The sequence below is a fragment of the Mesoplodon mirus genome (assembly GCF_964341445.2).
Source record: "Mesoplodon mirus genome assembly, chromosome: 5".
In the NCBI taxonomy this organism is placed as follows: domain Eukaryota; kingdom Metazoa; phylum Chordata; class Mammalia; order Artiodactyla; family Ziphiidae; genus Mesoplodon; species Mesoplodon mirus.
In genome coordinates, this window is record NC_138980.1 from 67,537,819 (window position 1) to 67,553,378 (window position 15,560).

The 15,560-nt window shown below is 58.4% G+C and overlaps 1 protein-coding gene across 3 annotated transcripts in view; it reads right to left on the minus strand.

The window, feature by feature from the left end:
* Positions 1–2,316: 2,316 nt before the first annotated feature.
* Positions 2,317–15,560, minus strand: part of CXXC5 (CXXC finger protein 5) — a 34,753-nt gene continuing 21,509 nt past the window's right edge. For all 3 annotated transcript variants that reach the window (XM_082623107.1, XM_082623105.1, XM_082623106.1), the window contains exons 2-3: positions 5,116–6,194; positions 2,317–3,365 (exon numbers count right to left, since the gene is read on the minus strand). In XM_082623107.1, the coding sequence (XP_082479233.1) occupies positions 3,321–3,365; positions 5,116–6,033 (963 nt within the window). In that variant the 5' untranslated portion in view covers positions 6,034–6,194 and the 3' untranslated portion in view covers positions 2,317–3,320. The remainder of the gene's footprint in view (positions 3,366–5,115; positions 6,195–15,560) is intronic.

Here is a 15,560-nt window from a genome sequence, read left to right on the forward strand (position 1 = left end):
TTCTCTGTCAGACAGGAGAGCAGCAGGAGTGAGCCCGAAACAGAAAGACACAGAGAGATACAGGGAGATAGTGATGTAGAGACACAAGAGACACACAGAGACTGAGACACATGGAAAGGTGACGAAACACAGAAGAGAGAGTCGGAGACCAGCAGGGACGGTCAAGACAGAGCACCAGATAGAAACAGGCAGAGATAGGGAATTCTCTGGCGCTCCAGTGGTTAGGACTCAGTGCTTTCACTGCTGGGGCCTGGGATCGATCCCTGGTTGGGGAACTAAGATCCCCACAAGCTGCACAGTGCAGCCAAAAATAAATTAATTAATTAAAAAAAAGAAGAAGAAAGAAACAGTAAGAGACAGACATGCCAGAGCAGGGCCCGGCCCAGGGCTAGGGCAGCAGCTAGGCCATTCTGTGGAGAGATGGGGTGGCTGGGGCTTCAGGGAGGGTGCACACCCTGGGCGGAAGGTGGGAGACATCTTGGTGAGATTTTGGTGAATAAGTTTTAAAATAGCAGCGCCAGCTGCCATTGACTGAGTGCTTACAATGAACCAGGCCCTTCCCTAGAGTGATCTCATTTCATCATCAGGCAACTTTATAGGGGAGAGAATATCACTGTCCCCATTTCCCAGATGAGGTAACTGAGGTCCCATCATGTGTTCAACCTCAGTTATCGCCACCCCTACCTGGGCCTCCTCCAGACAGAGGGGCTGGCCTACCCTTTCCACAAAGCACAGCACAAGAGGCCAAAGCTGGAAGAAGTGAGGGGCCTCAAGCTCAGGGTTTCTCTGTGTTGGGGGGTGAGCCCAGGAGCCATGGCCGGGCTGTGGGTTGGCACACTAAAGGGTACAGGCTGACTTGAGTCACAGCATCCCCCCCTCAGGGCTGGCGCCGGAGCTGTCCACCCCACACCTGTAGGCATGCCAATGAGGGCTGGCCCAGGCCATCTGCGGCCTGTGTGCTGCCAGCAGCCAGGCGGGGGCAGGCAGGGGCCTCCTGCCCAGGTGCCCCCTGCTGGCCAGGCTTCCCACCCCCACTCCTCCAAGGAGGACCCTCCCCGCCCCTAAGAGGTTCTGGAGTTTGCCTTGTGCTGGCGGGGGCGAGGGTGCCCCAGGCTGCAACACCTCCCCCTACTCCCCGCTGGACCGCCCCCACCTTTGGCAGAGCCGCCCGGAGAGATCACAGGCAGCCACATGAAAGGGAATTTTTCCCAGGCAGAGATGAAGTTGAAAGCTGCCTCCCACCACCCCCGCCTGCCCCTGCTGTGCCAGGCCAGGCTGCTGAGCTCCTGGTGCTCTAAGGGAGCTTGTGACACCTGGGAAGGGGCTGGGGGTCAGAACCCTCAGCCAACATGGCTGCTTTCTTTCCTCCCAGGAACAAAAGCAGAGACATTTCCCCCACCTGACCGCCCACTCAGCTTTTAAAGTTGCCCCTTCGTCATCCCAAAAGCCCTCACCCACCTGAAGCCAGGCCCCAACATGGTCAGGAAGTCCTTCCTCAAGTCTAGCTTCATGTCAGCCAGGCTCAGAGCAGCTGGGTGGGGAGAACGCCACCTGCTCAAGTGGATGAGAGGCCGCATCCTGCAAACGTCCAGCCTCTATGATGTCCAGGGCTGGGGCGTGCAGCTGCCACCCCTTCCTGTTCAGGTTGCCCTGGCCTAGACCGTGCGGCTGTGTGGTGACTTCCCCAGACATGTTGTCTTGGAGGTCCCAGACGACCTTGTGCCAACAATCTTTCAGCGGGGGTGGGGTGTGTGTGTGTAGGCCAAGAGCCAAAGCCAGGGACACGTCCAGGCCTGAAGGGGGGACGTGGGGATGACTGTGTGTGTGTGTGTGTGCCAGGCACAGCCAGGTCCCCATGAACCTGGGCTAAAACTGATCCCTGGGGATTCACCTTACTAGATCCCTGCAAGGAAGAACAAATAAGAACCTGAACAGGAAGCTCAGTCCCCACCCCCAGCCAGTACTGCTGGCTACTTTGCACTGATCGGACCTGATGACTTGAGGTGAACAGAGAAGGTGGCCCCAGGTAAGTGAAGGTCCCTGGAGGTCCAGATCCTGAGGTAGGGGGTACAATCAGGCAGGTGAGTAAGCCCCAGTACCGGCCACTTCCAGATGAAGAGCATTTCCATCCTGTCAGCCAGGGCTGCTCCTACTTGCCCCCCTTCTGGATCCAGACGGCCTCACTTCCCAAGAGATCCCCACTCTAAATGTCCCTGGGCCATCCTTCCTCCTTCCCAAGGTAGCCCCAGACAACCCCTGCCCAGCAACAGCCCCCAAGCCAGGCCCCCAAACCGGAGAGCAAGAAGCCAGTGGTGCTTCGTGACACAAACATGCATTCGTTTTATTCACAAAACAGCCTGGTTTCCTAAAACAATACAAACAGCATGTTCATCAGCAGGAAGCTGGCCATGGGCAAGGGGGCCCAGGCCACCGGGGGCCCCTGGGCACCCACCCCCACCGGCAGGGGGCTACGCAAAGAAGCCCTTTCTTCTGTTGCCATCAGTGAGGCCAGAAAAAAAGGGCTTATTTTCTCTAAGGGAAGTAGCCAGGATCAGAAATATCGAGACATGAGCTTCCCAGATCTCAATGGATAAACGAACAGAACTTCCGTTTTTGCAAAATCATCACTGTTAGGGTTGGGGGGGTCCCATTCTGGGGACCGTGGGTACAGCGAGGCTGGCCTGGGCCCGGGGGGTGGGTGGGCTGCTCCCTCCCGCTCTGTGAGCTCCTTGCGGCAGCTCCGTAGGCGTGGATGGATACAGAGGGGCTTCGACACGGCGCCATCAACATTCTCTTTATAAACGTGAGTGGATTTTCCAGGCAAACTATGCACTATTTCGTGGTCGGAAAGAATCAAAGGAAGTTTAAATGAGGGTGGAGTTAAACTGTGCTAAATTACAGTAGTGCTTATTAGTAACTAGATTTCAAAAGGTTACAGAAAATTTACATTCTCTACACAAAAACTGCATCTCCTGCACAGACAACATCGACATCGACACAGGAAGGAAACTGATTGTCCATTCTTTGCCCAGGAAGTCTCGGTACTTTACAGATTCGTCTTTACCTCTTTTTGTTGTTGTTGTTCTTCTTCTGAAAAAGCAGTTAAATTTTTTTCTTTTCTTTTTCTTTTTATACTAGGGACGTGGAGATGTTAAAACGACAACAAAAAATATATATATAAAAACAGGAATGAAATCTGTGAGAGAATATTTTTGGTTCTAAAGATGGGTGCATCCGTTTGTCTTCGCCCGAATCCCTTGCCGGAGACCACACGAGCAGTGACATTGCACGGAGAGGGCAGCTTTGGGTTCCCGCCGCCGTCACTGAAACCACCGGAAGGCGGCTCCCGTCGGAAGCATCACCTTCTGGCGGGGGCGGGAGACAAAAACAAGGAGAGAGTTCAGTCAGGGTCCGGCTGGGCCTGGTGCAAAGACGTTCCCCCGTGGATGGCCTCATGGCGGAGGAATGGGCATGGAGTAAAAGCAGCCACCCCTTGGAGTTCCTGCCATCCTGGCCAGGTCAGAGAAGCCTGACCCGCTGGACCACCGGAGAGTCTGGAGCACCGTGAGGCCTCCTGAGCCACCGTGCCCAGGAACCCTCCTTCCAGACAGCAAAACCCCTTTCCCTGGTCCAAAGGCTACAAGCGGCAGGTGGCCATGATGCATCTGGGAGTTGTGTTCACGTTTCTGTCGAATGAGTGTGTATGCGTGTGCACTGGACGCATAAAGGATGTGTGCCTTGAGCTATGCTACAGTGTGTAGTGTGTTTGGAGCTGTGCTGAGAAGGAAGGATGCTTGCTGTGTTTATTAAAAGGCTGCATCTGGGCCTCCCTGGTGGCGCAGTGGTTGAGAGTCCGCCTGCCGATGCAGGGGATACGGGTTCGTGCCCCGGTCTGGGAGGATCCCACGTGCCGCGGAGCGGCTGGGCCCGTGAGCCATGGCCGCTGGGCCTGCGCGTCCGGAGCCTGTGCTCCGCAGCGGGAGAGGCCACAACAGTGAGAGGCCCGCATACCGCAAAAAGAAAAAAAAAAAGGCTGCATCTATAATAAGACTGTGTACAGGGCAGGGTGTGTCTGTGTGTGTGTGTGTGTGTGTGTGTGTGTGTGTTTATCTGTCTGTCTCTACATGAGAGGAGAGCGGGTGCCTTTGTGTGCATACAGGTGTGTTTTCTAGGCATAGGGTGAGTTGGGGGGGATAGCCATGGCTGGGATGCCATTATTGTTCTCCAACCGTTCTGGACGTTTGCGTCAAGCCCACTCGTGGAGGGGTGGGGACAGGGCAGGGACAGCAGGCTGAAAAGATGCTTTTGTACCCAGACCTGGCAGCACAGCTAGGCTCTCATGGCTGGGGGCATGGGGACAGGCCCTGAGGGTGGAGAGAAAGCAGCATGGGAACCCTTCTGCTTTCTCAAAGCCAATCCCATAGTGGACAGGCTTTACCCACACCCCAGGCTCAAGCCACCTTCTAACCCCAAGCCCATAGGAACCCTGGCCATCAACTATGCAGCCAGACTGAACTTGGGGCCTCCAGGCACCCCAAATCGGTCAGCTAGGTACCTAGCGCTAGGGTCTTCCAGGCCTCAGAGCACAGCAGTCAGCACTGGAGCTGCTCTATCCTTGGGTGGCCTTGGGGGAAAGGCTGGGCTCTGAAGGGGCAAATGAAGGACTTATCCCTCAAAACCAGACAGTCTACAGGACAGAACCCCTCACATGGAGCAGGGGAGAGTCCCAGAATCTTAGGTCACAGACTGGAAGCTTTAGGACACGTCTGAAAGTCAGAGACTTAAGACCTGTGTGGGAATCTCAATACCTGACCCAGAACTCCAGGAGGAGTTCAGAATCCCGGGGCCTGGAGGGATTCTGCTAGGTCCCTGCCTGGAATTACATGCTTGCCTAGGTTGCAGACTACAACCTAAGGGCATCTCGGGATGTGGCTCTGACTCCTGGGGCAGTGAACTGGTGTCTCGGAGCCCGGCCTAGGACCCCAGAGCCCAGGGACAGGCCGGGCATCCCCCAGACACTTGCCCAGGCAGGAAAGGTGGGGATGGGGGCGGGGGTGGGTTTGGACTGCCAGACAGACCCAAGAGCCCACACACCTCCCTCTAAGGCGCCGTTACCTCCAGAGCAGCGGAAGGCTTCTTTTTGAGTTCCTCACATTTTCTGAATTTGCAAATCTGATGGCCAGTCTTTCGGTTCCTACAACTGCTGCACTGCTCGCAGTTGATGCGCCGCCGGCAGGGCGCACACATGCCGCAGCGCTTCCGCTTCTTCTTGCCCGAGCTGATGGCGGAGGCCAGCTCTCCCTGCATGGGGTACTCGGCCAGGCCGGCCATGTGCAGCGCGCTCTCAGCCAGGAACACGCCCGCCGGGGTCATGATGAAGAGGCCCGGGTTGATGGGAAAGGCGCCCAGGTAGGGGAAGTCGGACTGGCCATTGAGGGCTTCGGCGCCCGCCACGGCCTCCATGTCGGGCAGGCCAGCGCCCGCCTCGCCCATCAGCGGTAGGTGCTCCTGCACCACGCGCTTCAGCATCTCCGTGGACTGCGCGAACTGCTGCAGCGTCAGCTGTCCCTCGGCTGCCAGCTCCGTGGCCCGCTCTGCCTTGCTCAGCAGGCTGGCCACAGCACCACTTTTGTGCTTTGAGGTAGGGTTGCTTTTGTCCACAGCCATGGCCGCCGCCAGGTCGTGCCCATTGGCCAACAGGGAGGCAGCGGCCGCGGCTGCGGCCGCCTTTTCGGCAGACTCCCCGCCCATCATGCTGCCACCGCCACTGCCACCACTGCCCCCAAAGGAAGAGTAGTGGGAGAGAGGGCGGGAGCGGCGCAGGCTCTTGTTGAGGGGTTCGCTGATGATGCCGCTCTTGTTCCGGCGCTCAGGGGGTGGTGCGTCATCCGCCACCGAGGCTGGCACAGCAGCCGCCACCGCTGCACTCTTGTCTGCCACTCCCGCCTTTGGGCCGCTGCCACTGCTGCCATTGGCGTTGCTGCCGCTGCTGCTACCGCCGGTGTCCTGGGGGCCACTGCCGAGGCTCGACATGGTGGGGCCGAGGCCCAGACCCCGCTGGTAGGGGAACCTGCCAACTGCGGGGAGTCCACAGATGAGCACCGGGGTCCTGCCGCCCACGACAGAGATGCCTGGTGGGCTCTGCTGCTCAGCGCAGGCACATGGTCAGGCGTCCACGTGCAAGTGTCTTCACTCTGTCGGCACAAGAGGATACAGGGTCAGGGCCTCCTCCACCACCAGCTGTATCACCACTGTAACCACCACAGCCTGGCTAGGCATTCATTAAGTGCCAGCCACAGGAATTTCTAATTTGTACTACCTCAGTTAAGACTCACAAGAAACCCACAAGTAGTGGCTAGTAATACCCTATTTCATAGGTGAGGAAGACAAGGTTTGGGAGAAGAATTGACTAGCCCATGGATACACAGCCACCAAGTGGCACGGTGGAGGCTCAGCTGGGTCTCCCTCTGCCCTGCCAGGGTCTGGGAAGACCCTATGGAGGCAGGCAGTCCTTCCTGTGCTGCGGGTAGGAGAGAGCAGGAAAACTTTATTAACCTCAGAGGTTACCCTCTGCTTCCTCATCTTTCACTGACCCAACTATGGAGAAGAGGGGTGGGCACAGTCTCTGAACAGCTTGGAGATGTAGACCAAAAACTATGGGAAGCTGGGCTTCCCTGGTGGTGCAGTGGTTGAGAGTCCGCCTGCCGATGCAGGGGACGCGGGTTCGTGCCCCGGTCCGGGAAGATCCCACATGCCGCGGAGTGGCTGGGCCCGTGAGCCATGGCCGCTGAGCCTGCGCGTCCAGAGCCTGTGCTCCGCAACGGGAGAGGCCATAACAGTGAGAGGCCCGCGTACCGCAAAAAAAAAAAAAAAAAAGTATGGGAAGCTGCCCATGGATGCTCATTAGAGATTCCTAATACACATTAATTATCTCAAGGCCCTGGCAAGTTCTGCAGGTAAAGGAAACTGACTTTGTTTAACAGAGTTTGCCAAATAGAGCGCAGAACGCTTATTTCAAGGAGCATGTACCCTCCTGCTAGAGGGCAGGCAGCAGTGTACCAGAGGACAAGCCTTCTCCCGCAAGAGCAGGGGGGTGGGGGGCTTGTGCACACATCAGCACACACTTCCCCCTCTCTCTCTAACCTCGGGACCCTTGTCTCTACTCAGGCCTCACTGCTATGTGCCAGCCTGGCTCCCAGATGGGTCTGGATGGAGGTCCCAGTGAGAGCAGAGAGGACTGTGGGCCCGAGGGACCTCTGGCTGCTGCCAAGCTGGGACAGAGAGTAGGTGTGACCCTCTAGGGAATGGAGCCTGTTCTTCAGCCACGTCCACGTGTCTGAGGTGCCCCTTCCCAGGACAGAGCCTGTTCTGCTCAGGCCCCAAGACTAAGGCATGTGAGCAGCCAGGCTCCTTGGCCAGGAGCTCTAGAAGGAACTGTTCCAGATGGAGCCGAGTGGTAGTTTCCTCATCAGCCCTGGCTCTCTAGTGTCTGCCTGCCACGGCCCAGCAACCCCCAGGAGAGGGGTGGGAGGACGGGGCCCAGCCCCGAGCAGCTGGCGACTCAAGGGGGAGGCGCACATCTGGCTGGGCCTGTCCAGCCCTGGGCTTAGGGGCGGCACACACTGCATCTTTGTCCCCAGGCAACCCCACCATCCCCCAGTCACAGGACTCAGCCTGGCCCGGGAGGTCATCTAGTCCAACCCTGTACACTTACAGAAGGGGAAATCGAGGCCCCGAGCAGGCAGGGCCCCTGGCCAAGGACTGCTAAGGAGTGGCCACGAGGAGAAGTGAGTGCAGGCGAGGGAAAAGCTCTGTCTCCAGGCTGAGGTGAACGGCAGGCATCAGCAGCCAGCCAGCCACTCCCTGCCTCTCCCCAGCAGGCACTGGCCCACCTAAGCTCCTTCCTAGTGAAGGCGGATAGGTGGTGAGGAAGAGCTGGGCCAGCTGGCAGATTCCACCAGGACAAACCCAGGAGGGTCAGGCAGGGTGTCCAGACTGGGCTGGGGGTGTCACAGAAGTCAGATCGTAGTAAAAGGAAGGGGGTCACACATGCCCCAGGATTGCTGTGCTCCGTTCTACCTCCTAAGAGCCAAGCCCAGGCTGGCTGTTGGGCCCCTGTCCTCAGAGATCAGTACCCCTCCAGGCATCAGTGACCCTGACCCTGGCTAGGTGTTGGGGACAAGGGCCAGTGAGATCAGGGTCAGAGACTGTCATGCCAAGTCACCTAGCCCATGACCATCGAGCTCAGCTGCTCTGCCCTGGACCACAGCCCCAGGAGCCCCAGACACAGGCTGAGGGGAGAAGACAGAAGAAGGCAGACGCCCGCGGGCTGGAGATGTGGGGAGGGAAGCAGTCTGCGCCCTAGCCCCTCTGTGTGTCCCCCGCCTCTGCGGCCTGCTGGCTGGTGGCAGAAATCGATAGCTGCATTAACGCTGCTCTCCCTCCCTCCTCCCAGCTCCAGGATCTGGCTCTGCGTGTGGGGCGGGCAGGTCAATTAGAAGTCAGCTCCCTCTGACACAGACACAGCCAGGCCTGCTTTCAGGGCTGGCACTCTGGCTAAGTCTCTCTGCTTCTGTCTCCATCCCTAGTCTCTCTTGGTGGGGACCTAATCTCATGTTCTGTTCATCTCTGGACTCCTCTTTGAATCTCTCTGAGCTTTCAATTTTCTGTCCTTCCTCAGGGACAACCCCCCCCAGCCACCCCCCACTCCCACCCACCCCACCCCACCCCAGGTCCTGGGACATGCTGACTTCGGGCCCAGAGGACGTGATATGTCATTGAACAGGTGCTGCAGGCAGAACACTGGTGTGTCAGCCTCAGAAAGTGAAGGTGGGGGGTACACGAGGGGGACTGGCACACAGGGCAACTCAAACCCCAGAGTGGACAGATACCAACGTCTAGTCCCCAAAGCCTGGTCCCCAACCAAGCCTGTTCCAGATCTGTCCCCGTACCTGGCTCATCTCCTTCAGACCCTGGGAAAAGCTGATGCCCTGGTCCCAGTGGACCACTGACCACAGGGCTCACGTGCCCTACTCATGGAAGGGGAGGACATAAGAGAAGACCTTCTCCCAGGCCCCGGCCTCTACTGCAGGGCACACAGCAACCCCCTCCCAGGCCAGGAAGGGCCTGGCAGTGCCCAGGCGGCAGGGGAGGAGCTGGGGCTGCGTTGAAGCGGAGCGGGAATGAGCGGGAGGGAAAGCTGGCGGGCAGGCGGGTGGCGGCGGGCGCATCCATCATCGGCCCTGCCAGGAACGCATCCAGCCCCCAAAAAGAAATACTGCGCCTGAGGAGGGACAACAAAGGGCTCCGTTTCATCAGTAATGCGGAGCCAGCGCCCCGCCGCCCCGCCAGCCGCGGTCAGCCCACAAAGGACCCCTTTGTCCATGCAGGAGCCGGGCCGGCCGGGAGCTGGGACCAGGGGCTGACGGGCGGGGACAGAGCCCAGGGGGCGGGGGTGAGGGGGGGAACCCAGGCATAGAGCGCTGGGGGGCAGAGGGGGACATGGGGCCAGAAGAATAGAGACAGGTGGTGGGGACAGAGGATCACGAGACAAGAGGACTCGAGGGGTGGGTCAGACAAAGGGACTGAGAGAGGACAGGGCAAAGGGTCAAGGTTAGAGGACAGAGCATCATAGGGAACACAGACTGAGGCAACTGGGCTCAGAGACGAAGGGTACCTGGCCCAGCTCAGAGACTAGAGGATCTGAGACACATGGAAACAGAGCCCTGAGGAGACAGTCCCAGATGCAAGGACCTGGGGACCAAGAGAAGGCAGGTGGGCATGCCTACAGGAGAGGCAGAGGTCAGGGGAGGCCAGATGAGACCCAGCTTGTCTCGAGCCCCAGCCCACTCTGGCCCAAACGCTGGGAGGAGAAAGGAAGGAGGGCTGGGGGGTCAGTGGGTTCCTGGTCTCAGGGCCAGGCTGTGGGCCCCACCTCCTACGGGCTGGAGCTCACTTGGCTGAGCTGGGAAGTGAGGGACAGTCAAAGCTGGGGCCCCTCTCCTGACAGTGGAGCCACCTCTGCCTCTACCCCCAGGCCCCGGCCAGCCCCAAAAGACATGGGACACCGTCCCTCCCTAACCAGCTCTCACCAAGTGACTCTCAGGCTCCCTTAACTAACCGACCCTATCTGCTAGCATTTATTGAGCACCTACTGTGTCCCAGGCCCCGTACTCTTATGCTTTAGATGAGGAAACTGAGGCTCAGGGAGGTTCAAGCTGTCAGGCCAAGGTCAAACAGCCGGTGCCCAGTAGGGCTAGAACTTGAACCCAGAGCCCAAGTGTTAGTCACCCTGCTCTGTGACTGCCTTTGTTCTGCCAGGGAAAGGTGACCCAGCTACCCCGAGGCTGCCCCCAGCCCCCCAGGGTTGTTACCATGCCCGTCACCTTTACATGGTCAGGGGGATGAGCTGTTACAGACCCCAGAGGAGTGTCCCCACCTGGGGGGCTTGGAGATACCCAAGCAGGAACCTGGAATGCTGGGCCAGTGACATCATAATGCAAGCTGGCAGTGAGGTCACCAGAGGTGGTGGCAGAGCTCTCACTCCACCCTCAGTGCCAGGGGAGCCAGGATTCATCCCCAGCAGGGCTCTGTCCTGAGCCCTTCAGGCCACACAGCAATGGGGGAGGGGGGCAGGACAGGCGGGCACTGTGGGGTGGGATGGTCCTGTCTGCACGGAGACATGCACACAGGTGGCCACAGTGAGACGTTCTAGATGTTCAGTTGCACACAGCCTGCACCACCTACCCGATAGCGGCCCCATGCCCTGTGGTCCTGGGGAGACAGTGCAGGATACAGACCGGCACTGCTCTGGAGGGGTACGCAGGAGCTGGGCTGATGGTCACATGAACTGATGTGCAAAGAGAGAGCGGGAAGGGGACCGAGTGGGGCAAGGGGACCTTTCTGGAGGAAGGGGCTGCTTAGCCTGTGAGTTAAGGATAAGGAGAGGTTACCAAAGGAGACACGAACCTGAAAGGGTTCCTAAGAAATGGGGAAGTGGGTGCGAGGTGTGGCTATGAGGTTGGCAGGGTCCCAACGGGGTGGGGCTTGAGGTCAAGGGCAGGATTTTTTTTTTTTTTTTTTTTTTTTTTGCGGTACTAGGGCCTCTCACTGTTGTGGCCTCTCCCGTTGCGGAGCACAGGCTCTGGGCGCGCAGGCTCAGCGGCCATGGCTCACGGGCCCAGCCGCTCCGCGGCATGTGGGATCTTCCCAGACCGGGGCACGAACCCGCGTCCCCTGCATCGGCAGGCGGACTCTCAACCACTGCGCCACCAGGGAAGCCCAAGGGCAGGATTTTTTTTTAACAGATTTGCTGAGGTACAGTTTTTACTTACTATAAAATTCACCCATTTTGTACAATTCAATGGTTTTTAGTAAATTTACAGAATTGTGCAACTATCACCAATACCAAGGGCAGAGTTTGCACAAGGTACCATCCCTCCACTACTCCTCTGCTGGCTGGAATAGCCTCCCAGCCGTCCTGCCTGCTGAAGGAAGGCTTCCTGGAAGAGGTGGCATTTCATCAGGGCCTTCAGGACCCCAGGCACTGGCCCAGCAGAGCCCGCCATCGTCTAGGTAGGCCAGGGTTGCAGACTCACACACCCTGGCTCATCGCACCCTTCCCCACACTTCCGTGCCCACTCCTGACATCCCTGCTACACCCCTTCACGCCCCTCCAGCCACCTTGATGGGCTGGTGTCCTTGGTCTCCAACGGAGCCAAGATGGACAGACTGACTGATGGTGGGCAGGCCAGTGGTGGCAAGGAGGGCAGACCACAGGCTACGGTGGTTGAACTGAGCTGAGCAATTGGGTGTGTGTGTGTGGGGTTTCCATCTCTGATTTCCATGATTCAGCCTGGGGAGTTTCCAGAGGGAAAAAAAAGCCCTACTCAGGCCCAGGGAGACACACATGGGGACACTGGTCTTGGAGGCCAGGAGAAATGCAGGCCCCGCTGGAGAGCACAGGGCACATATCCAGCTATGGATGGACACACACATACAAGGACACACTGACCACTGTTAGCACCCAGCAGATGGCCTGGAGTGGGACACGCCCCCAATACCACTAGGGCCTCCCTAAGACTAACACCCCAAGACCAACTGCCAAGGACAGAATGGGGGTGAGGGCTGCAATCCTATTTCCCTGACTCCATACCCCCTGGCCTTTTATGCCCCTCTTCTCAAGGCAGACTCAACCCCCTTGCTTGAGAACTGAAACATGATGCTGAGAAAACCCAGGAGTATAGGGGGCTCTGTTAGCCCTTACAGAGCTCCCAAAAGGAGCTGGAGGAGGGGATCAACCCATTTCATGGACAAAAAACACAGAGGTCCCGGGCCACCACTGATAAAGACAAGGCCTGCCTCAGCAGGTACCTCCTTTGGGCCAGGTTCCTTCTCTGGAAGAGTCAAAGGACCCAGAGGGCCCTCCTTGCTGTGTGAGTGTGGCATATGGCCTCTGAGCCAGTTTCCCCATCTGTAACATGGCACCATGAGGATAAGAGCTAACATGTATGGAGACCTTCCTATGTGCCAGACAATGGACATGGCTTGTCTCATCGAATCCTCATACCCACTTGCTAAAGGAAGTACTATGATTGCCCCATTTAGAACAGGCAGTGTAATAAGCAATTATGATCTGGAGAAAATGATGGCCTCCCTGTTTGGGAGCTCCTGGATCTTAGACTAAGGTTTCCTAAAGTGGAGATGTCTGAGCTGACACTAGCCTGGGATCAGAGCCCACACACTTACTTAGGACCTCCCTCCAGGTGGGCCTCACCACAGGACAAGCCAGGGAAAGCCAGCTCAGAGATATGTGGGCCAAGGAATTGGTGGGGACAGGGCACATATCCATAGGACTAGCCAGGGGACTGAGTCTGCAGGCCCAGGTTTGTGGCTCCATCCTGTTCCTTCCTGTTGACTTTGACACCCTGCCCCACACTGAGCCTCAGTTTCCATCTGTAAAATGGAGAAGAATGGTTCTTGCTCCTAACCCCAAACTGCAGGAGCCATGAGCCCAGAGTGGGCCATGCGGAAGGAGGCAGAGAGATAAAGAAAAAAGACTCCGGAGAGTGAACACCTTCCCACCCCCATCCCAGAGGCCAGAACGGGCTCTTGATGCGATTTTCAGATGGGGAAACTGAGGCCTGGAGAGAAGGGTTTTGAGCAGGCCATAGGGTTGGGACCAAGCCGCAGATGATGTGAGGCTTATTGGGGTGAGCATTCAGACCCCTCCCTTTCCTATCTTCCCAGAGGACACGACAATAGCAGACCCTAATAATGAGCACTCACTCTCTGCCAGGTATTGTGCTAAGCATTTCACAGGCATTTTCTCCCTGAATTCTCTCTGTAACTTGCTAACTAGTATTAGCCCCATTTACAGATGAGGCTCACCTGCCTAAGGTCACAAGGTCAATAAACGGCAGAGTCAGGATTTGAAACCAGGTCTCTATGACTCCAGGGCCTGGCTCTCCAACACCGGCCAAGAGCTCTGAGGCATGTTTTGGCTGGAGGGTGAGGTCCAGTTCAGCTCTCAGCCTAGGGGAACCCTCTAGGTTTCTCAAGGGTCCTCCTGGGGGGGTGGTTCTCAGGCTCTGGGCAAAACACGTCAGGATGCTGTTGCAGAGAAGTCTGCAGCTGTACCCTAGGGCCCAGGAAGACAGGGGAAGGGGCTGCGGGTGGGCCGGACGGGCCAGGCTGGGCCAGAGCTCCGGGCATTCCGGCGGCCTCCGCAGGAAGCAGAATGGGACGGAAACCGGCTCCTGCTCCTCCCCCAGAATCCTGCGGGCAGCCCAGCCGGCCTGCACAGAGGCCCTCTTTGTGCCGGCCCCAACCCGCCACCCGCGGCTGGCCCAGGGTTTTGAGTTTCCTGGGGGGTGGGGGGCCCCACCACTGCTAAACCTCCAGCTACCTCCCCCTCTCAGGGGCGGTCACAGCAGTCTGCAGCTGGAAGAGGAAGTGAGTGACAGCCAGGGCTACCCCAAAGACCCCGGGGGGCCTTTAGTCTGTCCACATCTCCTTCCCCCAACACTTACACACCCTAATCAGGGGCTGGAGGTGGGCAGAGGGACCCAGAGACAGAGCCTGAGAGACTCCCCTGAGCCTGACCTCCCAGCCAGTGCCACCAAGCCCATCTTGACCCACCCAGAACCCTCCCATTCCACTCCATCTCAGTGCTCTTGTGCCCAAGATGGTGGACGTCCATGGAGGCCGGCCAGGTGGGTAGGGTGGCCCATCTGTCAACCACCATTTCCTACTTTCCAGGGGTTCCCTGGACACACAGGGTGCATCAGAGGGGAAGCCTCAAGCTCACTTCAGCATCTCAGGGGACAAAAGCGCCTTGGGTGTTGTAACTGCTCAAGGAACACCGGGCCCCAAGGAGCACACTCGGATTGGAGTGTGTATGGTGAAAGCAGCACTAGGGACAAGTATATCTGTGTGTGTCCACCTGGGAGGTGTGTCAGAAACCTGTGCACGCTACATGCACGAGAGTGTGTGCGTGTGTATACAGTCTCAGCTGTCACTCTGTGGGTGTGAGCACTGATGTACACATGGGGCTTAGATACCAGTGGAGGTGGAGGTCTTTGTGTGACTCCCCTGTGTGTACGAGTGGAATGTGGCTATCTGCATCTGTGGACGTACGCGTATGACCGAGTGTGCGTGTGTCCAAGTAGAGTGGTTTACGTGGTGGCTGGATGTTTGTGGGTTCTTCTGGCCTGTGAGCGTGTGCGTGTGTGTGCAGGCGTGCAAGCGCTCACTGTGAGTTGTCTCAGGGCCTCTGAAGGGTTCTGGGATGTGAGTCTGGGGCCCACCTGGCATGGGGATGGTGCAGACAGGAACTGACGCCAGGTGCTGGGGCCCCTGTGGAAACAGGAAGTTGCCCACTGGTACGCCTGGGCTGTGGTGGAGGCTGGGCTCCGCCCAGGTTCAGTTTGTCCCCCTGAGAAACGAACCCAGGGTTCCACTGGCCAAGAACCTGTCCCAGCCCCGAGGGAGGCACCTGCCTTGTCTGCCGTTCAAGACCCGACAGCTCTGCCCAGCATCTGCCTGGCCTGAGCGTGGAAAAAACTGGAAAACAAAAGCCCCCAGACCGCAGGCCCTCCCTGCAGAGGCGTGGGGGAGGCAGGCAAGTGGCGGGAGGCTGAGGAGGAGGGAGGCTGAGGAGGAGGGAGGGAGGTGGCGCTGCAGCCCCGGAACACAAAAATAATGAGGCGAGAGGGGCCATGGGGCCGAGCCGGCTGGTTCCGGAGTCGCTATCTGACCTTGACAGATGCCACAGCTGGGCGCCTGGAGAGGAGCCGCCGCCGAACAGCCCCCCCAACCCGCCACCTCCCCCAGGCTGGGCCCACGGAGGTTCAGGCAGGCCCCAGCCACAGGCAGCAGCCCCACCAGGTGGGAGCAGGGAGACCTCAGGGTGCAACCCAGTCAGGCAGGGGGTGGGGGTGGCGGTATGGAGGCAAGAGAGTGGGGGCAGGGCCGCTGCAGGGCACAGGAGGCGGCAACTGGGGTCTCCTGTGGGCACCCTGGCCCTCAGGTGCGGCTATGTGTGTGAGAGACACACAGAG